This window comes from Periophthalmus magnuspinnatus, chromosome 1, assembly GCF_009829125.3.
Source record: "Periophthalmus magnuspinnatus isolate fPerMag1 chromosome 1, fPerMag1.2.pri, whole genome shotgun sequence".
NCBI classification, from domain to species: domain Eukaryota; kingdom Metazoa; phylum Chordata; class Actinopteri; order Gobiiformes; family Gobiidae; genus Periophthalmus; species Periophthalmus magnuspinnatus.
Genome location: NC_047126.1, coordinates 248,330 through 273,193, shown reverse-complemented (window position 1 = coordinate 273,193; position 24,864 = coordinate 248,330). Strand labels below are relative to the sequence as shown.

The following is a 24,864-nucleotide window of genomic DNA, read 5'->3' as shown; positions in this document are numbered from 1 at the left end:
GCGTGGGGGACGTCGGCTTGTACCTTCCTGCCAGCGCCACACGGTGACGGTGTGCTCAGGGTCCAGTCCCACAGACAGCAGCAGTTTTCCCGTGGCGCTGAAGTTTACGGAACCGACGCCTTTTCCATGAACGCACCGCAGCACTGACAGCGTCTGCTTTGACCCCGCCTCCCACACGCGGATCTGAGCGCCTGCAAGGTTCAGTAAACTGGAGTGAGAAGTGTCTGATCCAGAGCAAAAGACGAAGTTTAAATCCGTCAAAGTTGTAGGACTGAAGACGTTTGTGTCCTCGTCCGTCTTCACTCCTACAACTTTTTGCCCAGTTGTCGATTTTGCAGAATACGTCCTCTTTAAAAATGACTCACCTGAATCCTCGGAATCTGAAAAAAAATCAGAAAAAGACATTTTAAATCTTTAAATGTGAAAACAGTGGGACCTGGTGTATAAGGGGCGGGGCATGTGGTGAAAGGGGTGGAGCTTGTACACAGGTGAGTCTTACCTGGAGCCTCACTCAGGTCTCCTTCAGGAAACAACAGAAACAGAAACAGACAAAGAAGCACCGGTTTAATATGTTAGTCCTGGTTTAGTCCTGGTTCAGTCCTAGTTTAGACCTGATTTAGTCCTGGTCTAGTCCTGGTCTAATCCTGGTTTAGTCCTGGTTTAGTCCTACTTTAGACCTGGTTTAGTCCTAGTTTAGACCTGGTTTAGTCCTGGTTTAGTCCTGGTTTAGTCCTGGTTTAGTCCTAGTTTAGACCTGGTTTAGTCCTGGTTTAGTCCTAGTTTAGTCCTGGTTTAGACCTGGTTTAGTCCTAGTTTAGACCTGGTGTAGTCCTGGTTTAGTCCTGGTTTAGTCCTGGTTTAGTCCTGGTTTAGTCCTAGTTTAGACCTGGTGTAGTCCTGGTTTAGTCCTGGTTTAGTCCTGGTTTAGTCCTGGTCTAATCCTGGTTTAGTCCTGGTTTAGTCCTAGTTTAGACCTGGTTTAGTCCTGGTTTAGTCCTAGTTTAGACCTGGTGTAGTCCTGGTTTAGTCCTGGTTTAGTCCTGGTTTAGTCCTGGTTTAGTCCTGGTTTAGTCCTAGTTTAGTCCTAGTTTAGACCTGGTTTAGTCCTAGTTTAGACCTGGTTTAGTCCTAGTTTAGACCTGGTTTAGTCCCTGTCCAGTACCTCTCTGTCCGGTGGCGATCATGTTGCAGTATTTTGGATGTTGATTCACGGTGAGACTCAGGATGTCGTCTTTGTGCTCCAGGTAAAAGCTCTGAGTCCCTGAAACAGAAACAGATCAAGACCAGATCAAGACCAGGACCAGACCAGGACCAGTTTTTCCCAGAGACACGTAGATGTGTCCAGTCTGTGATCTGACCTGAGGAGAGGTTCTGGACGATGGCGACTCGGGCCGTGTGGAACACCACGTCCATGCAGTCGTTCAGGTAGTGAAGGTTGTTCCGACAGTCGAGACCTCTGTATCCAAACACGTGCTCCAGACTCAGGTCCTGCAACAGAGACCAGAGTCTAACCTGCAACCTCCTCATAACAGGGAGGACAATCACTATGTCACAGTAACACAGGAAGGACATGCACATTCCACTCAGAGGGACCAGGAGTCTAACTCACAACCTCCTGGTGAGAGGGCAGTACCTGGACGGGTTTCTTCTTGGAGGTGTTGGTCTTGAGCAGTTTTTCGGGCAGAGGAGCAGCTCGACTCACCGGAGGCCTGAAAGAAACAGGACACGAGGAAAACCTTTCAGCTGTTCAGGTTATGGCATACAGTGGAGAGGAAAACCTTTCAGCTGTTCAGGTTATGGCATACAGTGGAGAGGAAAACCTTTCAGCTGTTCAGGTTATGACATACAGTGGAGGTGAAAACCTTTCAGCTGTTCAGGTTAAGACATACAGTGGAGATAAAAAACCTTTCAGCTGTTCAGGTTAAGACATACAGTGGCGCAAAAAAATGAGAGACGCCTGTAATTTTCATCATAATTTCACTTCAACTATGAGACAGAATGAAAGAAACGAGTCACACTGGGATTTTTAATGAATTCATTGGTAAATTCCTCAGTAAAATAAGTATTTGTCACCTACAAACAAACAAGATCTGTGTCTCAGACCTGTAACTTCTTCTTTCAGAGGCTCCTCTGTCCTCCACTCGTTCTCTGTATTAATGGCCCCTGTTTGAACTCGTCCTCAGTATAAAAGACACATGTCCACAACCTCAAACAGTCAGACTCAAACTCCACTATGGACAAGACCAAAGAGCAAAGGAACCACAAACAAAACTGTAGACACCAGGCCCCGAACACTCAATCTGCAACAGGTAAGAGCTGGAGTCAACAAATCAACTGTGGAGCAAGTATTACAAAATGGAACAAGACCAAGACCTGGGGCTCCACCAAGATCTGACCCCGTGGGGTCAAAATGACACAAGAACAAAGAGCAAAAACCCCAGAACCACACGACCGAGTGAATGACCTGCAGAGAACTGGGACCAAAGTAACAAAGGGACCATCAGTAACACACTACACCACCAGGGACTCAAATCCTGCAGTGCCAGACGTGTCCCCTGATTAAGACAGGACATGTCCAGGCCCGTCTGAAGTTTGACAGAAGCATTTGGATGATCCAGAAGAGGATTGGGACAGTGTCACATGGTCAGATCAAACCGAAATACAACTGTTTGATAAAAACTCAACTTGTGTTTGGAGGAGAAAGAATGCAGAGTCTCATCCAAAGAACATCAGACCTACTGTGAATCATGGGGGTGGAAACATCATGCTCTGGGGCTGTTTTTCTGCAAAGGGACCAGGACGACTGATCCGTGTAAAGGAAAGAATGAACGGGGCCATGTGTCATGAGATTTTGAGTGAAAACCTCCTTCCATCAGTGAGGGAACTGAAGATGAAACGTGTCTGGGTCTTTCAGCGCGACAATGATCCAAACACATCGCCCCGGCAACAAAGGAGTGGAGTCAGAAGCATCTCAAGGTCCTGGAGGGGCCCAGTCTCCAGATCTCAACAACAGTGAAAACCTCTGGAGACAGAAAACGACGTCTGTCATTGTGAACAAAGGGAATATGACAAAGTATGAGATGAACTTTTGTTATTGACCAAATACTTATTTTCCTCCATAATTTCCAAATAAATTCATTAAAAATCCCACAGTGTCATTTCCTGGATTCTTTTATTCTGTTGACGTTAAAAAAAAACGTTTTTAAGAGGCAGAACTTGACCAGCTGGGGCTGAATAAAGACTTTTTACTCCTCTGTAAAACCCAAAGGAGAGTCGACTTTAAGACCTGGTTTAGACCTGGTTTAGACCTACGTTTAGACCTGGTTTAGACCTGGTTTAGACCTGGTGTAGACCTGGTGTAGACCTGGTTTAGACCTGGTTTAGACCTGGTTTAGACCTGGTTTAGGCCTGGTTTAGACCTGGTGTAGACCTGGTTTAGACCTGGTTTAGACCTACTTTAAGACCTGGTGTAGACCTGGTTTAGACCTGGTTTAGACCTGGTTTAGACCTGGTTTAGACCTGGTGTAGACCTGGTTTAGACCTGGTGTAGACCTGGTTTAGACCTGGTTTAGACCTGGTTTAGACCTGGTTTAGACCTGGTTTAGACCTGGTTTAGACCTGGTGTAGACCTGGTTTAGACCTGGTTTAGACCTGGTTTAGACCTGGTTTAGACCTGGTTTAGTTCCAGGAGTAAAGTCTCTTGTATCATTTCTATGACAGTTTGGTTAAATCAATTATTTGAGACTTTGGACATAAATAAAATGTGACTGAAAATAGTTTGAATAGTCTCCATGACGACAGAATAGTCTCCATGACGACAGAATAGTCTCCATGACGACAGAATAGTCTCCATGACGACAGCAGAGTTCCTCTGACTCTGGTCCAAACCCGCTGAGACTCGGTACCTGTCTTGGTCCAGAGCCGGTTCCTGGAGCTGAGGTCTGGTCCGAGTCCCGGTCTGGACTTTGGTCCCGAAGTCCAGAGTCCGCTCCCAGGACACGTCACTGTCATAACCTGAGAAGAAAAGCTTCACTCAGGAACATTCTGAAAGAGACTTTAAACTAATCCAATAATCCCAGATCCACAGGGAGGGCATCTGACACAATCTGACACAGGTCTACACCGGGTCCAAACCAGGTCTACACCAGGTCTAAACCAGGTCTACACCAGGTCTAAACCAGGTCTAAATGAGGTCTAAACCAGGTCTACACCAGGTCTACACCAGGTCTAAACCAGGTCTAAATGAGGTCTACACCAGGTCTACACCAGGTCTAAACCAGGTCTAAACCAGGTCTACACCAGGTCTACACCAGGTCTACACCAGGTCTACACCAGGTCTACACCAGGTCTAAACCAGGTCTAAACCAGGTCTATACCAGGTCTACACCAGGTCTACACCGGGGCATCTGACACACGGGGGGGGGGGGGGCGTTACCTCCATCCTGGTCGGGTTCGGGGTCCGAATCTTCACTGTCGGGGGCGTGGCTGTCTCTGGAGGGGGCGGAGTCTCGGGTCCACATCATGAGCGTAGCGTCGGCTCCGCCCACAGACAGCAGCGCCGCGTCCTCATTGGTCCATCGCACGCACGCCACGGTCCCACTGTGACCGCCGTATCTCCTGCACCGCGCCGCCGCACCCTGAGCAGAGACCCATTACAACAGATGCCCTCCCACACAACTGTACACCTGTGTGTCAGATGCCCTCCCCGTGTGTCAGATCGTGTCAGATGCCCTCCCACCCTGCAGGGGTAGCTGTAGAGCCGTATGAAGCCCAGAGCGTCCCCGGTGGCGAGCAGAGAGCGGTCAGAGGTCAGAGCCGCGGCGTTCAGGGCGACGGGCCCCTGGGCGGAGCTCAGAGCCGCCTCCACCGTCGACCCCAGGACACAGCTCCAGGACGCCCACTGCAGCTTCTCAAACTGTGGACGCACAACAGCACGATTACAACAGATGCCCTCCCACACTGTGCCCCTCTGCACACAGAGCTCGCCTCTGATTGGCTGAAACACAGAGCTCACCTCTGATTGGCTGATGTTCTGCCTCTTTCCTCTCGGTGCCTCGTAGAACAGCTGCTGATTGGTCGTGGTGTTCACCTGCAAAAGTTTACCTCAAAAACACACGAAAGGTTCAGATTTTAATGTTAAGGGGCCGTGAGGTTTGAGACACCTGCCTGATCTGCGTCGCTCATGCTAGTCGTTAGCTTCACTTTATTTTCTCAGTTTGAAACAGTGACATCAGTTAAACCTCGGTTCTCCTTCATTTCAGTGAGATAAAGTTTAATCAGGTTTATTTACATGGAGTTTGTCAGTGTGTGTGTTGCCGTAGTAACTGACAGTGTTTGCGCAGAAGCGTCTGAGCACGTGTAGAACTCTAAATGACCCAAAAAAACAAACAGGAAGTACCTCTGCAGTCCCAGTCCAGGTGATTTACTCCGCCCCCGGCTCCTCGGCACACGCCCACTCGTTTACTCGTCAGGACGCTGTAGATGTCCACGAATGAGTCCAGAGACGCCACGGCCAAGTACCGCCCCGAGTCTGAACGCACGAAAGGTTTGTGAGAGTCTGAGCGCACGAAAGGTTTGTGAGAGTCTGAGCGCACGAAAGGTTTGTGAGAGTCTGAGCGCACGAAAGGTTTGTGAGAGTGAGCGCACGAAAGGTTTGTGAGAGTCTGAGCGCACGAAAGGTTTGTGAGAGTCTGAGCGCACGAAAGGTTTGTGAGAGTCTGAGCGCACGAAAGGTTTGTGAGAGTGAGCGCACGAAAGGTTTGTGAGAGTCTGAGTGCACGAAAGGTTTGTGAGAGTGAGCGCACGAAAGGTTTGTGAGAGTCTGAGCGCACGAAAGGTTTGTGAGAGTCTGAGCGCACGAAAGGTTTGTGAGAGTCTGAGCGCACGAAAGGTTTGTGAGAGTGAGCGCACGAAAGGTTTGTGAGAGTCTGAGCGCACGAAAGGTTTGTGAGAGTCTGAGCGCACGAAAGGTTTGTGAGAGTCTGAGCGCACGAAAGGTTTGTGAGAGTCTGAGCGCACGAAAGGTTTGTGAGAGTGAGCGCACGAAAGGTTTGTGAGAGTCTGAGCGCACGAAAGGTTTGTGAGAGTCTGAGCGCACGAAAGGTTTGTGAGAGTCTGAGCGCACGAAAGGTTTGTGAGAGTCTGAGCGCACGAAAGGTTTGTGAGAGTGAGCGCACGAAAGGTTTGTGAGAGTCTGAGCGCACGAAAGGTTTGTGAGAGTCTGAGCGCACGAAAGGTTTGTGAGAGTCTGAGCGCACGAAAGGTTTGTGAGAGTCTGAGCGCACGAAAGGTTTGTGAGAGTGAGCGCACGAAAGGTTTGTGAGAGTCTGAGCGCACGAAAGGTTTGTGAGAGTCTGAGCGCACGAAAGGTTTGTGAGAGTCTGAGCGCACGAAAGGTTTGTGAGAGTCTGAGCGCACGAAAGGTTTGTGAGAGTGAGCGCACGAAAGGTTTGTGAGAGTCTGAGCGCACGAAAGGTTTGTGAGAGTCTGAGCGCACGAAAGGTTTGTGAGAGTCTGAGCGCACGAAAGGTTTGTGAGAGTCTGAGCGCACGAAAGGTTTGTGAGAGTGAGCGCACGAAAGGTTTGTGAGAGTCTGAGCGCACGAAAGGTTTGTGAGAGTCTGAGCGCACGAAAGGTTTGTGAGAGTCTGAGCGCACGAAAGGTTTGTGAGAGTCTGAGCGCACGAAAGGTTTGTGAGAGTCTGAGCGCACGAAAGGTTTGTGAGAGTCTGAACAAACAAAAGATTTATATGAATCTCAAAGGGTCTGGAGCCGTGTCCCAGAGGGCCTGATTGACAGGTGGATTAACCAATCAGAGAGACACATGGCCCGTCTGCAATAAAAAAGATCAAGAAAATATCCCAAAGAAATAAACTCAGAAACTCTAAACTCTGTGACAACCTTCAGAGGAGATGAGACGTGTCACACAGTTTACAGGCAATGGGACAAATACTAATGAAATGTGTGTAAACTTCTGACTCTGAAGAAAGTCATAAAAACTTCTATAAAAATCCTTCTCTCATTATTCTGATATTTAGGAAATAGAAATAATGTTGTTAATTCTAATTGACCTAAAACAAGGGAAGTTTAGTCTGATTTCATGTCAGCGAGAAAAAAGCACATGTGTCTTTTATAAAGTGTGTGTAAACTCTTGGTTTCAGCCGTACAGTCTATAGTCCCGAGCTGCAGACTGACCCGGGGAGAAGCGGATGTCAGAGATCGGCGCCCTCCGGTGGTGGAAGCTGACCATGTCCTCCAGAGAGTCGGCGTTCACCACCAGGAAACTGCCATCGCTCAAGCCCACAGCGAGAGCCTTTCCATCGGGAGAGAACGCACAGCAACGCCCCCCTAAAGAACCAGAGCAGAGGAGAGGGTCAGAGGAGCAGAGGGGAGGGTCAGAGAAGCAGAGGGGAGGGTCAGAGGAGCAGAGGAGAGGGGCAGAGGGGAGGGTCAGAGGAGCAGAGGGGAGGGGCAGAGGGGAGGGTCAGAGGAGCAGAGGGGAGGGGCAGAGGAGCAGAGGGGAGGGTCAGGGGGGAGGGTCAGAGGAGCAGAGGAGAGGGTCAGAGGAGAGGGTCAGAGGAGCAGACCTTTCTTGAGTTTGCGCACGGCGACCATCCTATGATTGGTTGACAGTTCCCATATTCTGAGCGTTTTGTCGTCACTGACCGTGGCGCAGATGGGCAACAGCGGGTGAGCAGCCAAACCCCACACCTCCCCCTCCATATGGCCCTGAGGAGCAGAAACCTTTCAGCTGTACAGACCCCACACCTCCCCGTCCGTGTGGCCCTGAGGAGCAGAAACCTTTCAGCTGTACAGACCCCACACCTCCCCGTCCGTGTGGCCCTGAGGAGCAGAAACCTTTCAGCTGTACAGACCCCACACCTCCCCCTCCGTGTGTCCCTGAGGAGCGGAAACCTTTCAGCTGTACAGACCTGCACCAGGAGTGTGATTGCTCCCGTTTTGTCAATCTCTAAAATCTCGCCGTTTTTGGTCCCGACAAAAATGAGGCCGTGTCCTAAAGCGATGGAGCGAATGGACGGATTATCCTCCAACAGCAAACCTGAGACACACGAGAACCAGTATCTGAACCAGAGCTAAAACTGAACCGGAGCTAAACCTCGAGAGAAACAACAAACCAGGACTGACCTTTGGAGGCGGGGCACAGGGACGACCTCTTGATGGCGAAGCTCTTGAGGCAACGTTCAAACTTTTCGTCCCAAAGTTCAACAACGCCATCTTTCCCTCCACTCACGAAACCCTGAGACAGAGAAGGGAGTTTGGTCCTGGTTTGGTCTCGATTCAGTCCTGGTTCAGTCCTGGTCTAGTCCTGGTCTAGTCCTGGTTTAGTCCTGGTCTAGTCCTGGTCTAGTCCTGGTTTGGTCTTGGTTCAGTCCTGGTTCAGTCCTGGTTCAGTCCTAGTCTAGTCCTGGTCTAGTCCTGGTTTGGTCTTCATTCAGTCCTGGTCTAGTCCTGGTTTAGTCCTGGTCTAGTCCTGGTTTGGTCTTGGTTCAGTCCTGGTTCAGTCCTGGATCAGTCCTGGTCTAGTCCTGGTTTGGTCTTGGTTCAGTCCTGGTTCAGTCCTGGTTCAGTCCTGGTTCAGTCCTGGTTCAGTCCTGGTCTAGTCCTGGTTTGGTCTTGGTTCAGTCCTGGTTTAGTCCTGGTTTAGTCCTGGTCTAGTCCTGGTTTGGTCTTGGTTCAGTCCTGGTCTAGTCCTGGTCTAGTCCTGGTCCAGACCTGGTCCAGGGAGCAGATGCTGAACACGGGTCCATCGTGGGTCTTGAAGGTCTTGGTGAGTCTCGTGTCTTTCCACAGAAACACGTCTCCGGAGCTGGACCCAGAAAAGACTAAATCCTCGGCCGGACCAAAGACCAGAGCCATGAGGGTCTCTGTCCTCCGAGAACCCCAGATGCCCCGCCGAGAGGTCAGACCCCCACCTGCAACAGACACAGGACTGAACCAGGACTAAACCAGGACTAACTCAGGACTAACTCAGGACTAAAAGAGGACTAAACCAGGACTAAAAGAGGACTTACCAAAGTGCTGCCAGAACTTGATGTGCTTGGTTCCGGCTGAGACCAGTTTGTCGGTTCTGAACGGGTTGGACTTCACCACCAGGACTTTATCTTTGTGACCTCTGCAGCACAGGAACATGTATGGACATGGACTAAACCGGGACTAAACCGGGTCTAAACCGGGACTAAACCGGGTCTAAACCAGGACTAAACCGGGACTAAACCGGGACTAAACCGGGTCTAAACCGGGTCTAAACCGGGACTAAACCGGGTCTAAACCGGGTCTAAACCGGGACTAAACCGGGTCTATACAGGGACTAAACCGGGACTAAACCGGGTCTAAACCGGGTCTAAACCGGGACTAAACCGGGTCTAAACCGGGACTAAACCGGGACTAAACCGGGTCTAAACCGGGTCTAAACCGGGACTAAACCGGGTCTATACAGGGACTAAACCGGGACTAAACCGGGTCTAAACCGGGACTAAACCGGGACTAAACCGGGTCTAAACCGGGACTAAACCGGGACTAAACCGGGTCTAAACCGGGTCTAAACCGGGACTAAACCGGGTCTAAACCGGGTCTAAACCGGGTCTAAACCGGGACTAAACCGGGACTAAACCGGGTCTAAACCGGGTCTAAACCGGGACTAAACCGGGTCTATACAGGGACTAAACCGGGACTAAACCGGGTCTAAACCGGGTCTAAACCGGGTCTAAACCGGGACTAAACCGGGACTAAACGGGGACTAAACCGGGACTAAACCGGGTCTAAACCGGGTCTAAACCGGGTCTAAACCGGGACTAAACCGGGACTAAACCGGGACTAAACCGGGTCTAAACCGGGTCTAAACCGGGTCTAAACCGGGTCTAAACCGGGTCTAAACCGGGACTAAACCGGGTCTAAACCGGGACTAAACCGGGACTAAACCGGGACTAAACCGGGTCTAAACCGGGTCTAAACCGGGACTAAACCGGGTCTAAACCGGGTCTAAACCGGGTCTAAACCGGGACTAAACCGGGTCTAAACCGGGTCTAAACCGGGTCTAAACCGGGACTAAACCGGGTCTAAACCGGGTCTAAACCGGGTCTAAACCGGGACTAAACCGGGACTAAACCGGGTCTAAACCGGGACTAAACCGGGTCTAAACCGGGTCTAAACCGGGACTAAACCGGGACTAAACCGGGTCTAAACCGGGACTAAACCGGGACTAAACCGGGTCTAAACCGGGACTAAACCGGGACTAAACCGGGTCTAAACCGGGTCTAAACCGGGTCTAAACCGGGACTAAACCGGGTCTAAACCGGGTCTAAACCGGGACTAAACCGGGACTAAACCGGGTCTATACAGGGACTAAACCGGGTCTAAACCGGGACTAAACCGGGACTAAACCGGGTCTAAACCGGGTCTAAACCGGGTCTAAACCGGGACTAAACCGGGTCTAAACCGGGTCTAAACCGGGACTAAACCGGGACTAAACCGGGTCTAAACCGGGTCTAAACCGGGACTAAACCGGGACTAAACCGGGACTAAACCGGGTCTAAACCGGGTCTAAACCGGGACTAAACCGGGACTAAACCGGGTCTAAACCGGGTCTAAACCGGGTCTAAACAGGGACTAAACCGGGACTAAACCGGGTCTAAACCGGGGCTAAACCGGGACTAAACCGGGTCTAAACCGGGTCTAAACCGGGACTAAACCGGGACTAAACCGGGTCTAAACCGGGTCTAAACCGGGTCTAAACCGGGACTAAACCGGGTCTAAACCGGGACTAAACCGGGTCTAAACCGGGACTAAACCGGGACTAAACCGGGACTAAACCGGGTCTAAACCGGGTCTAAACCGGGTCTATACAGGGACTAAACCGGGTCTAAACCGGGACTAAACCGGGACTAAACCGGGACTAAACCAGGTCTAAACCGGGACTAAACCGGGACTAAACCGGGTCTAAACCGGGACTAAACCGGGTCTAAACCGGGACTAAACCGGGTCTAAACCGGGACTAAACCAGGTCTAAACCAGGTCTAAACCGGGTCTAAACCAGGACTAAACCGGGACTAAACCGGGTCTAAACCAGGACTAAACCGGGTCTAAACCGAGACTAAACCAGGTCTAAACCAGGTCTAAACCGGGTCTAAACCGGGACTAAACCGGGTCTAAACCAGGACTAAACCGGGTCTAGTCTCCTGACCGGCCTCATGGTCACCTGGCCTTGGCGAGGGCGTCTCCTCTCCTCCAGTCCCAGACCATGATGCAGTGCGACTCGTCCAGTCCCACAGAGACCAGGCTCCTCCCATCAGCTGAGGAGACACAGACCATTCAGGTGTTCAGTCTGACCCTTTACTCTGACTCTCTCCTCCTCCTCCTTCTCTCCTCCTCCTCCTCTCCTCCTCCTCCTTTCCTCCTCCTCCTCCTCCTCCTTCTCTCCTCCTCCTCCTCTTCCTCTCCTCCTCCTCCTCTCCTCCTCCTCTCCTCCTCCTCTCCTCCTCCTCTTCCTCCTCTCCTCATCCTCATCCTCATCCTCTTCCTCCTCCTCCTCTTCCTCCTCCTCTCCTCCTCCTCCTCCTCCTCCTCTCCTCCTCCTCCTCTCCTCCTCCTCCTCACCTGTAAAGTCCAGGGAGCAGACTCCTGTCCCGTGTTGTCCTCGTAGCAGAGACACACACTTCATAGTCTGGACGTCCCAAATGTGAATCTCTGCATCTCGTCCCACCTGACAGACAGGGACAGGGACAGAGACAGAGACAGGGACAGAGACAGGGACAGGGACAGAGACAGGGACAGGGACAGAGACAGGGACATGGACAGAGACAGGTGCAGAGACAGGGACAGAGACAGGGGCAGAGACAGGGACAGAGACAGGTGCAGAGACAGGGACAGAGACAGAGACAGGGACAGAGACAGGGGCAGAGACAGAGACAGGGGCAGAGACAGGGGCAGAGACAGAGACAGGGACAGAGACAGGGACAGAGACAGGGACAGAGACAGAGACAGGGACAGCGACAGGGACAGTGTCACAGAAGGACAGATGTGTCTTGTGTGTGAATCAGAAAAGTGAGTTTCTCTGAGCAGATTCCTCGGGTTTTAAACTTTTATAAACGATTCACATTCACCTCCTCCTCGCTCCTTTGTTTCCTGAGGCAGAGGAGCCCCCCTCACCCGCCCCCCTCACCCGTCCCCCTCACCCGTCCACTCACCCGCCCCCCTCACCCACCCTCACCCGTCCCCCTCACCCGTCCCCCTCACCCGCCCCCCTCACCCACCCTCACCCGCCCCCCTCACCTGCCCCCCTCACCCACCCTCACCTGTCCCCCTCATCCGCCCGTCCCCCTCACCCGCCCGTCCCCCTCACCCGTCCCCCTCATCCGCCCCCCTCACCCGCCCGTCCCCCTCACCCGTCCCCCTCATCCGCCCCCCTCACCCGCCCGTCCCCCTCACCCGCCCCCCTCACCCGCCCGTCCCGCGCTGAGTTTCAATATTATCGTTTATCGTCTGTATTTACTTCGATACTTCACACTTCTAAACGTGTCATGTGACGGCAGCATAAGCCCCGCCCCCACGCTCCTGGCGCCCCCTGCTGGACTCACCTGTCCCGAGGCGATCAGGTCTTTGGTCGGGTGCAGTGTCAGACTCAGGACGTCGTCACTGTGTCCCAGATAAAACCTCTGAGAATGTCTCACACGATCGTAGAGGACACAGAGCGCCCCCGCGGGGAACACGAGAGCACCCGACACACAGGAGACGAGACATGTGCGAGTGTCCCAGCCACGGAACCTGAGACACAGAGAGACATGTGAAGTGTCCCTGTCACACAGAGACAGGTGAAGTGTCCCTATCACACACAGAGACATGTGAAGTGTCCCTGTCACACAGAGACAGGTGAAGTGTCCCTATCACACACAGAGACATGTGAAGTGTCCCTGTCACACAGAGACAGGTGAAGTGTCCCTATCACACACAGAGACATGTGAAGTGTCCCTGTCACACAGAGACAGGTGAAGTGTCCCTGTCACACACAGAGAGACATGTGAAGTGTCCCTATCACACACAGAGACATGTGACTTACCCGTGGACGAAGTTGAGGCGGAGTCCTGAGGGTGGTGGTTGTTGGTGGGTGGAGCCGTGGGGCGGGTGGGGCGGGTGGGGCGGGTGGGGCGGGTGGGGCAGGTCCTGCTTGTACACCTGTCGCTGGTATTCGCTCTGAGCCTCCTGTTCCACCTCTGAGTCCAGCTCCGGGACGTCCGACTGGTCAGAATCAGACTCCCCACTGTTTGAGTCTGCACAGCCCTCTGGACAGACAGGGTCAGAAGATCAGGAGGGTCAGAAGATCAACAGGGTCAGAAGATCAACAGGGTCAGAAGATCAGCAGGGTCAGAAGATCAACAGGGTCAGAAGATCAACAGGGTCAGAAGATCAACAGGGTCAGAAGATCAGGAGGGTCAGAAGATCAACAGGGTCAGAAGATCAGGAGGGTCAGAAGAGTCAAAGGGTCAGAAGATCAGGAGGGGCAGAAGAGTCAAAGGGTCAGAAGATCAGGAGGGTCAGAAGATCAGCAGGGTCAGAAGATCAGCAGGGTCAGAAGATCAACAGGGTCAGAAGATCAGCAGGGTCAGAAGATCAGGAGGGTCAGAAGAGTCAAAGGGTCAGAAGATCAGGAGGGGCAGAAGAGTCAAAGGGTCAGAAGATCAGGAGGGGCAGAAGATCAGGAGGGTCAGAAGAGTCAAAGGGTCAGAAGATCAGGAGGGGCAGAAGAGTCAAAGGGTCAGAAGATCAGGAGGGGCAGAAGAGTCAAAGGGTCAGAAGATCAGGAGGGGCAGAACAATCAAAGGGTCAGAAGATCAGGAGGGTCAGAACAGTCAGAGGGTCAGAACACACAAAGGGTCAGAACAGACAAAGGGTCAGAAGAGTCAGAGGGTCAGTCTGAGGTGTAGACCCTGTGGTGTAGCTCCACCTGGTGGAGGGTCAGAGGTGCAGACCTGCTCTGAGTAAAACCACAAACTTAAACGTTCACATTCTGTATTTAAACATTTATCTTTGTCCTGAGCAGTGACTGAGCAGTATCTCGCTGTGTTCATCTCAGGTCGTGTTCGTCTCAGGTCGTGTTCGTCTCAGGTCGTGTTCGTCTCAGGTCGTGTTCGTCTCAGGTCGTGTTCGTCTCAGGTCGTGTTCGTCTCAGGTCGTGTTTGTCTCAGGTCGTGTTTGTATCAGGTCGTGTTCGTCTCAGGTCGTGTTTGTTGACGTTCTTTGCCTCAGGTCGTGTTTGTTGACGCTCTTTGCCTCAGGTCGTTTAATTATTTCTCGTGTAAAGGGAAAGTTTGATTTTTTTCATGACGCTAAAAAAATCTACATTTATAAAAAACAAAACTGCAGCTTTTCTAAAACGACTCGACTCTGAGCTCACGGACCAGAGTTTGATTTTACACAAAAAGGTGAAAGTCACTCAATGAAACACTGTTGGCTAATGCTAGTACTAATGCTAATGCTAATGCTAGTGCTAATGCTAATGCTAGCTTGTGACTGATGTTATTTGAGGGACTTGAACAGAACACATCACATGTTTAAGGTCAGATTGTGTTAAAATAAAACTCAGATCAAAGTTTAACAAAGCCTCAGACAGAGCAGTGCCTCCGGTTAGCCTCAGACAGAGCAGTGCCTCCGGTTAGCCTCAGACAGAGCAGTGCCTCCGGTTAGCCTCAGACAGAGCAGTGCCTCCGGTTAGCCTCAGAATGTGGATGACATCATCTGTAGTATCAATATAATTTACAGTGGAAGTAAAAGTAGTTGTACTGTGGTAGTACCGCGGTGGTCTGACAGTAGTACTAGTACTGCAGTATTCGTACCTCGCAGTAGCGGCTCCAGAGCTCCGCCCATCACGCCCTCGGGCACAAACCTCCACTGGAACAGGCTGTGGTCGGCGCCGCCCGTCGACAGGAGCCACTGCAGGTCGGAGCTCCAGCGCACACAGGTCACCGGGGCCGAGTGACCGCAGTACTTCTTAAACTGTGCCCCTGAAAACACCAGAGTACTGCAGTATTTGTACATTATACAGAGTACTGCAGTGTTTATACAGGTATACAGAGTACTGCAGTATTTATACAAGTATAGAGTACTGCAATGTTTATACAGGTATACAGAGTACTGCAGTATTTATACAAGTATACAGAGTATTGCAGCATTTGTACATTATACAGAGTACTGCAGTATTTATACAAGTATAGAGTACTGCAATGTTTATACAGGTATACAGAGTACTGCAGTATTTATACAAGTATACAGAGTATTGCAGCATTTGTACATTATACAGAGTACTGCAGTATTTATACAAGTATACAGAGTACTGCAGTATTTGTACATTATACAGAGTACTGCAGTATTTATACAAGTATACAGTGTACTGCAGTATTTATACAAGTATACAGAGTACTGCAGTGTTTATACAAGTATACAGAGTATTGCAGCATTTGTACATTATACAGAGTACTGCAGTATTTATACAAGTATACAGAGTACTGCAGTATTTGTACATTATACAGAGTACTGCAGTATTTATACAAGTATACAGTGTACTGCAGTATTTATACAAGTATACAGAGTACTGCAGTGTTTATACAAGTATACAGATGGGAGGGCATCTGACACAGGGGGGAGGAGCCTGGGAGGGCATCTGACCTCTGCTGCTGCAGGGGAAGCGGTAGAGCCGGACTTGGCCGTTAGCGTGCGCGGTGGCTAACACGGCGGAGCTCAGGTTGGCGTGGGCGGAGTTTACGTTGGACTCGGAGCCATATTTGGGCCAAATGCCGTTGACCTCTGACCCCACGACCCCCGTCCAGGTCATCCACTGCACCCCCCGAAGGTCGTCCAGAGACACCGGCTTCCCCCCTGAAACAGACCAGGACCAGGTCTAGACCAGGACTAAACCAGGACTAAACCAGGACTAGACCAGGACTAGACCAGGACTAAACCAGGACTAGACCAGGACTAGACCAGGACTAGACCAGGACTAAACCAGAACTAAACCAGGACTAGACCAGGACTAGACCAGGACTAAACCAGGACTAAACCAGGACTAGACCAGGACTAGACCAGGACTAAACCAGGACTAAACCAGGGCTAAACCAGGACTAAACCAGGACTAAACCAGAACTGAACCAGGACTAAACCAGGACTAAACCAGGACTAAACCAGGACTAGACCAGGACTAAACCAGGACTAAACCAGGACTAAACCAGGGCTAAACCAGGACTAGACCAGGACTAGACCAGGACTAAACCAGGACTAAACCAGGACTAAACCAGGACTAAACCAGGACTAAACCAGGACTAGACCAGGACTAGACCAGGACTAAACCAGGACTAAACCAGGACTAAACCAGGACTAAACCAGGACCAAACCAGGACTAGACCAGGGCTAAACCTTAACCTTACCGGGCATCCTGTAGAAGGCTCTGTTTCCGGCCGCGTCGTTGGTCAGGAGGACTCTGCTGTCCACTGACCAGTCCAGGTGAGAGATGCACCCTGCAGCTGTTCCTCCGGCCTCCGCTGACCCTGCAGGTGCTCCTCTGCACTCACCCACCTTCTTATACCTGAGGGTCCATAAAGAGGGGTATTTACCTCTGTGGGGTATTAAAGAGGGGTACTTACCTCTGTGGGGTATTACACAGGGGTATTTCCTTGTGTGGGGTATTACACAGGGGTATTTCCCTGTGTGGGGTATTACACAGGGGTATTTCCCTGTGTGGGGTATTACACAGGGGTATTTCCCTGTGTGGGGTATTACAGAGGGGTATTTCCCTGTGTGGGGTATTACACAGGGGTATTTCCCTGTGTGGGGTATTACACAGGGGTATTTCCCTCTGTGGGGTATTACAGAGGGGGTACTTCCCTCTGTGGGGTATTACACAGGGGTATTTCCCTGTGTGGGGTATTACACAGGGGTATTTCCCTGTGTGGGGTATTACACAGGGGTATTTCCCTCTGTGGGGTATTACAGAGGGGGTATTTCCCTCTGTGGGGTATTACAGAGGGGGTACTTCCCTCTGTGGGGTATTACACAGGGGTATTTCCCTGTGTGGGGTATTACACAGGGGTATTTCCCTCTGTGGGGTATTACAGAGGGGGTATTTCCCTCTGTGGGGTATTACAGAGGGGGTACTTCCCTCTGTGGGGTATTACACAGGGGTATTTCCCTGTGTGGGGTATTACCACAGGGGTATTTCCCTGTGTGGGGTATTACACAGGGGTATTTCCCTGTGTGGGGTATTACACAGGGGTATTTCCCTCTGTGGGGTATTACAGAGGGGGTACTTCCCTCTGTGGGGTATTACACAGGGGTATTTCCCTGTGTGGGGTATTACACAGGGGTATTTCCCTGTGTGGGGTATTACACAGGGGTATTTCCCTCTGTGGGGTATTACAGAGGGGGTATTTCCCTCTGTGGGGTATTACAGAGGGGGTACTTCCCTCTGTGGGGTATTACACAGGGGTATTTCCCTGTGTGGGGTATTACACAGGGGTATTTCCCTCTGTGGGGTATTACAGAGGGGGTATTTCCCTCTGTGGGGTATTACAGAGGGGGTACTTCCCTCTGTGGGGTATTACACAGGGGTATTTCCCTGTGTGGGGTATTACCACAGGGGTATTTCCCTCTGTGGGGTATTACACAGGGGTATTTCCCTGTGTGGGGTATTACACAGGGGTATTTCCTCGTCTTGTACCTTTGTGCTGTGGCGTAAATGTCCACACAGCCGTCGTTACAGCCCACGGCCAGAAGAGCGGCGTCCGGAGAAAACTTGAGCTCGTGAATGACCTCACGGCGCTGCCTCACGTGCACGACCTCCGACATGTCCCTGGAAACAACAACAACAGTAAACAAACAAACACACAAACACACACAAACAAACAAACAAATAAACACACACAAACAAATAAAAACACACAAACAAACAAATAAACACACACAAACAAATAAACACAAACAAACAAATAAACACACAAACAAACAAATAAACACACACAAACAAACAAATAAACACACACAAACAAATAAACAAACAGACAATAATAATAATAATAATCTTACACTTCATGTGTTTTTCAAACCTTCACTCTTTCGTCCTTATTCATTCATTTCACTTGGTGATGGTCAGAGACTGTAGCCACAGCCGCCCTGGGGCAGACTGATGGAAGTGAGGCTGCCAATCTATCAATGTCCACCATCACACACACACACACCCCCCCCCCCACCCACCCACACACACACACACACACACACACACACACTTTCATACTACAATGTGGGTGAAGTGTCTTGCCCAAGGACACAACAACAGAACTTGGTCTGAGTCTGAGCGAGACTCGATCCTCTGACCTTCAGGTTTAGGGACCAACACTCAACCACTGAGCCACTGTCCCCCAAAGACAAACTGCACCTGGGAGGGCATCTGGGTCAAATGTGTGGGAGGGCATCTGGGTCAAACGTGTGCGTGTGGGAGGGCATCTGGGTCAAACGTGTGGGAGGGCATCTGGTTCAGACCTGACGCGGAGCACGGTGAAGGAGCCGTCCTTCAGCCCCAGAGCCAGGACCGACCCGTCGGGGTGAAAGGTCACGCTTCGAACGCCCTCCTCCACGTTACAGCGAGCGAGTAAACGATGGTCGACCAAACTCCAGAGTCTGAGAGAGAGAAAGAAGAGAGGGAGAAGAGAGGGAGAGAAGAGAAAGAAGAGAGGGAGAGAGAGAAAGAAGAGAGGGAGAAGAGAGGGAGAGAAGAGAAAGAAGAGAGGGAGAGAAGAGAGGGAGAGAGAGAGACGTCAGAAAAGCTTAAATGAAAGAGGAGAGAGTGTGAGAGGAAGACAGGAGAAAATGAGGTCGGCCAAGTTGAAGAGTCTGTGGTCATCACTGCACTGACCTGAGGGAGCGGTCATCACTGTGTTGTACTGACCTGAGGGAGCGGTCATCACTGTGTTGTACTGACCCGAGGGAGCGGTCATCACTGTGTTGTACTGACCTGAGGGAGCGGTCATCACTGCCGGTCAGGGCCACCTGTTGTTTGGGATGAGTGTCCAGGGCCCAGAGCTCGGCCTCACTGTGGCCCTGGACCAAGACCAGGGGCCGGTTCAGGTCTCGAACTTGGACCTCAAAGATCTCCCCGTCCTGAGTCCCCGCGAGGACTCTGTCTGACCTCCAGCACACGGAGCGCACCGAGAGACCTGAGGACACCAGACATGTGGTCAGAACTGTCCAACACACGGAGACATGTGGACAGGACTGTCCTCCAACACACGGAGACATGTGGACAGAACTGTCCCCCAACACACGGAGACATGTGGTCAGAACTGTCCCCAACACACGGAGACATGTGGACAGAACTGTCCCCCAACACACGGAGACATGTGGACAGAACTGTCCCCCAACACACGGAGACATGTGGTCAGAACTGTCCCCCAACACACGGAGACATGTGGACAGAACTGTCCTCCAACACATAATCCTGGTTTAGTCCAGTTTAGTCCAGTTTAGTCCTGGTTTAGTCCAGTTTAGTCCAGTTTAGTCCTGGTTTAGTCCAGTTTAGTCCAGTTTAGTCCTGGTTTAGTCCAGTTTAGTCCAGTTTAGTCCAGTTTGGTACCTGCGTAGCCCTGGGGACTCTCTCTCAGGTTGATCCTGGTGATGGGGTTGAAGTCCATGTCCCACAGTCGGACACATCCGTCTCTGCCTCCGCTGCAGAATCCGTCCTCAGACGCCTGAAAACTGAAGATCCCCGCCTGACCCGGACCAGAGACCAGACCCGGATTAGACCAGAGACCGGACTAGAGCCCGGATCAGAGACCCAGGTCCCTGTCAGGAGCAGGGCCCCAGAGGAGGGGCCCCAGAGGAGGGGCCCCAGAGGAGGGGCCCCAGACGAGGGGCTTGTTGCCTCTGCTGCCTCTCTTCTTTTGTTCAGCTCTACCCATCTACACTTCAGACCCCGGTTCAGTCCCTGTCTAGTCCCGGTCTAGTCCCGGTTCAGTCCCGGTCTGGTCCCGATCTGGTCCCGGTCTGGTCCCGGTTCAGTCCTGGTCTAGTCCCGGTTCAGTCCCGGTCTAGTCCCGGTCTGGTCCCGGTTCAGTCCCGGTCTGGTCCCAGTCTGGTCCCGGTCTAGTCCTGGTCTAGTCCCGGTCTAGTCCCAGTCTGGTCCCGGTCTAGTCCTGGTCTAGTCCCGGTCTAGTCCCGGTCTGGTCCCGGTCTAGTTCCGGTTCAGTCCCGGTCTGGTCCCGGTTCAGTCCCGGTCTAGTCCCAGTTCAGTCCCGGTCTAGTCCCGGTTCAGACTCACGGCGTGGGCGTTGGGGACAGTTCTGATCACGCTGGCGTCCCTCCACAGCAGCACGTCTCCGCTCAGAGCGCCGGAGTACGTGATGTCATCTCTGAGCGCCAGGGACAAAACCGTCTGCTCCGGGACCTTTCCAAAGACGCCCCTCCGGAACGAAAGGGACGTCCCACACAGGCTCCAGAACTGAGAGAGAAAGAGTCAGATGCCCTCCCCGTGTGTCAGATTGTGCCAGATGCCCTCCCCGTGTGCCAGATGCCCTCCCCGTGTGCCAGATGCCCTCCCCGTGTGCCAGATGCCCTCCCCGTGTGCCAGATGCCCTTCCGTACCTTGATGTGTTTGACTCCACAGGTGACGAGTCGGTCGGGCTGAACAGGGTCCCAGCTCACGTCAAAGATCTGAGGAGAAAAAAAGGTCAGAAATAAACAGGACCAAAACAGACCCGATCAGGTCCAGACCAGGTCCAGACCAGGTCCAGACCAGGTCCAGACCAGGTCCAGACCAGGTCCGGACCAGGTCCAGACCCGGGAGGACTCACCCGGTCCGAGTGTCCCGAGGCTGAGACCAGGGATCGTCCTCGTCTCCAGTCCCAAACACAGACTGTGTTTTTAGAGTCCAGACCCACAGAGACCAACCGCTGCAACAGAGACTGAGTCAAACCAGGACCAGGACTAAACCAGGACTAAACCAGGACTAAACCAGGACTAGGACTAGAGTTCTTCCTCACCTGCCCATCGGCGCTGAAAGCCAGGCCGGACACACCATGACTGTGCGCCCCCTGGAGGATGGAGACGGTGGAGGTGGAGTAAGAATCCCACACACAGACGAAAGACTCCGCCCCCACCTGCCCCGACGCCACGAGGACGCGGTCCGGGTGCAGCGCCAAACTGACAAATGACAGCAGAATATTTAATCCAGTTTAAAACATGTAAACAACAGCGCCACCTTCAGGAAGCACACTGGAGCTGTTTGTCTAAAATGTATTTTTACCAATAACATTTTTAAAAGTTTATGATTGGAGCTCGTCTACAGCACAAAAGGTCTATGTGACTCGGACTCGAGTGACTCGGAGGACTCGAGTGACTCGGAGGACTCGAGTGACTCGGAGGACTCGAGTGACTCGGAGGACTCGAGTGACTCGGAGGACTTGTGTGACTCGGAGGACTTGTGTGACTCTGAAGACTTGTGTATCTGACTCTGAGGGGTGGGGTCTTACCTGATGATGTCACATGTTTTAGGGCGGGTCTTACCTGATGATGTCGTCCGTGTGGCCGTGGTAGAAGCGTTGCGTGTGCTCTCGCGGGTTGTAGACCACGCCCACAGCGGCAGTGAAGTACACGAGCTCTTTGGCGGCGCTGTAGAACAGGTTATTCCGACACTGGTGTCCACGGTAACCGTACACCCACTCCAGATGCAGGCGACCGCGGGGGGCGGTCTTATCACACATGTCTCAGGGCAGAAGTACACGGACTACAGAATATTAAACTCAGGGAGATTTATCCTGACGAGCCAGAGAGACTTGAATATATTACTTTATTAATAATAATATTATTATTAATATTATTATTATTATTAATAATAATATTGTTAACCGATTCTCCAGACCAGGATCTTCAGATCAGCTCAGATGAGGCAATGTCTTTAAAAAATTTGTTAAAAACTTTTCTTCAAACGCAACAAATCTCCTCAGGTTCAAAGAGTCTTTTTAAAGAAGAGCTCGACCTACATTTCCCACAATCCTTCACTCCAATATCCTCAGACGGAACTGCTGAAAGGTCAAAGTTTAAAAAGAGCCTGAGAGACTGGAAACAACAGAACTACAAATATGAAAAATATGAATCACAGCCTTAACCCCTGACCTTTGGCCCCTGAACACAGCCTTAACCCCTGACCTTTGGCCCCTGAGCACAGCCCTGACCCCTGACCTTTGGCCCCTGAGCACAGCCCTGACCTGTGACCTTTGGCCCCTGAGCACAGCCCTGACCCCTGAGCACAGCCCTGACCTGTGACCTTTGACCCCTGAGCACAGCTGGAGGTAGAAACACTTTATGACCACAGTATAAACGTGACCAGCACTTTGTGAATCTTTGGCCCAGACACAGTTCCTCTCACAGTCGATAGGGGGCACTGTGAGCTTTTAACAACATGTCACAACTTTGTTTAGTCTAAAATTTTAGTCTAATAAAAAATATCAAAAGAACAGTTCTCAGCCTGATTTTAATTTCAGTTTCGGTTCTTTTTAAAAACAGAAACTTTAGCCCTTTTGATAAACCACACACTGAGCGGTAAGTCCACACTGTGAGCGGTAAGTCCACACTGTGAGCGGTAAGTCCACACTGTGAGCGGTAAGTCCACACACAGTGAGCGGTAAGTCCACACACAGTGAGCGGTAAGTCCACACACTGAGCGGTAAGTCCACACACAGTGAGTGGTAAGTCCACACACAGTGAGCGGTAAGTCCACACACAGTGAGCGGTAAGTCCACACAGTGAGCGGTAAGTCCACACAGTGATGATGGTGACAGGCTACAGATTTATATTTGTCCCTTTTCTTATTATTTTAACTTTAGCCTCCTGTACTTTACAACTTTACAACTTTAGTCACAAAATGAGCTAAAAATAATCTACTTTGTGATTCACATCAAAATATATGACGCTGCTTTAACGTCATTTATATAAACTCTATGTTTATGTTTCCTGGAGACACAGAGGCTGCCCAGGCTCCAGAGGGTCACAGGTTCTATACTTTAGCTCTTCTCCTGTATATCCTGTGTGTATATCCTGTGTATTTCCTGTATATTTCCTGTGTATTCTGTGTATATCCTGTATATCCTGTGTTTATCCTGTATATTTCCCGTGTATATCCTGTATATTTCCTGTGTATTCTGTGTATATCCTGTATATCCTGTATATTTCCCGTGTATTCTGTGTATATCCTGTATATCCTGTACTTGAGCTCTGGTTTAATGCGGCTCTTCTCCGGGTCCAGTGTGAACGCGCTGGAGATGCTCAGTCACGTGCTCCTGGTCACGTGGTACTGATGTGATTCTACTGAAACACGCGCACGTGAAGGTCACAGGATCTGAAACGGTGAAATTTTCCGTTTAAATAGAGATGTGTTTAAACCCTGAGATCCTCCGTCTGCTCCCGGTCAAACCCTCACACTGTCCCCGCTGAAGAGCGTCCAAACGCGGCCACAATGAGCACGGCCCCCGCGGTCCCTCCACAGACCGACTCCTCCTGCAGCTCCAGGCCGGCACAGAGGCGCTGTTCTCCGGCTCACACCTGCTCCTCTCCCCGGTCCTGCTCCCGGTCCTGCTCCTCTCCCCGACCCGCCCCAGCAAAGACCCGCAGAACCGCCGGGATTTAACGGGATTTAACGGGATTTACGGGTCAAGAGAGACACGGGAGGACATCCGGGCATTTCACCAGAGCAAAAGCACAAAGACAGTTTATGATTTAAAAAGGATTTAAAAAAGGATTAAAAAAAGCATCATCTGTGTGTCCAGCTGTGGTCAGGACACTGTCTCTTTTGTCTTTAAGGACAAAGCAGGGTCCACACTCACTGTTCAGGGCCTGTGTGGAGTCTGTGCTTTTATTTTGAAGCTCAGATCTACACTTCCTCTTCACACCGCGGTGCATTGTGGGAAATGTAGTTCACAACCAGTTTTTTTTAAATTACCTGAAGAAAAAAATATAACTTCTAGAGCGGGGGTGTCAAACATATTTTCACCAGGGGCCACATCAGCAAAATATCTGCCTTCAAAGGGCCGGATGTAAAATAAATCTAACTACTTTTTTAACTTGTTAATTCACTGTTTCTGTGTTTATTACTTGTTCAAGTTACAAATATTCCATGTGCATTAGCCTAGATGTAAAAATGTGGCTGTGTAACTGCATATCTCCTGAAGAAATGACATTTTAAGACCATCAGACCTTTGAGTTCACCCTGTCGAGGGCCACATGAAATGATGTGGAGGGCCACGTTTGGCCCCCGGGCCTTGAGTTTGACACGTGTTCTAGAGTAAATCAAGTCAATATCGAGGTCGAGGTTCAGGTCGAGGTGTTCTGTTCAGATGTTTCTCATGTTTCAGTCGTTTCTTCTTGATAGGTTCACAACCTATATTAGAGTTCAAAAGAGAAGAGAAGACAAGAGAGATTATTTTGTCTCAATATTGAGGAGAAAGAGCGGAGAGGCAAAAAACCCCAGTTACAAACCCCCACCCTCTCTGGGGCCCAGACCGTCTTTCACCTCTTTTATTAAAGTTAGGGAACCCTAGTTACATACACATCTGAAGGGGGGGGGCGTATACTTTGCAAGCAGTGTAAAAACATATGAGGAAATTCACAGAGAAATATATTTTGTTTTTGCATTTCCAGAAGGTCACTCTTTCCACAAAACATCCTCCCATGATGTTTCTGTTTCGGTTTCACAGTGACCTTCTTCCCGTGGGATCCTGCACTTTCAAAAGACATTTTCTGCAAGACTCAAGAACAAACATTAGTGCAGATTACATAGTTTACATAGTTGAATATAATGACTAAATAAAGAGTGAACATT

The 24,864-nt window shown here is 50.9% G+C and overlaps 1 protein-coding gene across 1 annotated transcript in view; it reads right to left on the bottom strand.

The window, feature by feature from the left end:
- The window catches only part of LOC117378294 (echinoderm microtubule-associated protein-like 6), a 32,641-nt gene extending 10,890 nt beyond the window's left edge, over positions 1 to 21,751 (bottom strand). Inside the window, exons 1-33 of the mRNA XM_055222304.1 lie at positions 21,555 to 21,751; positions 21,032 to 21,191; positions 20,843 to 20,941; positions 20,634 to 20,702; positions 20,311 to 20,490; positions 19,627 to 19,762; positions 19,009 to 19,210; positions 18,537 to 18,674; positions 17,719 to 17,850; positions 16,430 to 16,587; positions 15,675 to 15,884; positions 14,846 to 15,013; positions 13,072 to 13,294; positions 12,593 to 12,779; positions 11,613 to 11,718; positions 11,215 to 11,308; positions 9,032 to 9,132; positions 8,733 to 8,932; positions 8,145 to 8,256; positions 7,931 to 8,058; positions 7,586 to 7,727; positions 7,194 to 7,346; positions 5,399 to 5,530; positions 5,015 to 5,103; positions 4,739 to 4,915; positions 4,436 to 4,637; positions 3,906 to 4,014; positions 1,634 to 1,709; positions 1,359 to 1,488; positions 1,163 to 1,261; positions 500 to 520; positions 366 to 380; positions 24 to 191 (exon numbers count right to left, since the gene is read on the bottom strand). Coding sequence (XP_055078279.1) covers positions 24 to 191; positions 366 to 380; positions 500 to 520; positions 1,163 to 1,261; positions 1,359 to 1,488; positions 1,634 to 1,709; positions 3,906 to 4,014; positions 4,436 to 4,637; positions 4,739 to 4,915; positions 5,015 to 5,103; positions 5,399 to 5,530; positions 7,194 to 7,346; positions 7,586 to 7,727; positions 7,931 to 8,058; positions 8,145 to 8,256; positions 8,733 to 8,932; positions 9,032 to 9,132; positions 11,215 to 11,308; positions 11,613 to 11,718; positions 12,593 to 12,779; positions 13,072 to 13,294; positions 14,846 to 15,013; positions 15,675 to 15,884; positions 16,430 to 16,587; positions 17,719 to 17,850; positions 18,537 to 18,674; positions 19,009 to 19,210; positions 19,627 to 19,762; positions 20,311 to 20,490; positions 20,634 to 20,702; positions 20,843 to 20,941; positions 21,032 to 21,191; positions 21,555 to 21,751 — 4,513 coding nt within the window. The remainder of the gene's footprint in view (positions 1 to 23; positions 192 to 365; positions 381 to 499; positions 521 to 1,162; positions 1,262 to 1,358; positions 1,489 to 1,633; positions 1,710 to 3,905; positions 4,015 to 4,435; positions 4,638 to 4,738; positions 4,916 to 5,014; positions 5,104 to 5,398; positions 5,531 to 7,193; positions 7,347 to 7,585; positions 7,728 to 7,930; positions 8,059 to 8,144; positions 8,257 to 8,732; positions 8,933 to 9,031; positions 9,133 to 11,214; positions 11,309 to 11,612; positions 11,719 to 12,592; positions 12,780 to 13,071; positions 13,295 to 14,845; positions 15,014 to 15,674; positions 15,885 to 16,429; positions 16,588 to 17,718; positions 17,851 to 18,536; positions 18,675 to 19,008; positions 19,211 to 19,626; positions 19,763 to 20,310; positions 20,491 to 20,633; positions 20,703 to 20,842; positions 20,942 to 21,031; positions 21,192 to 21,554) is intronic.
- Positions 21,752 to 24,864: the final 3,113 nt, after the last annotated feature.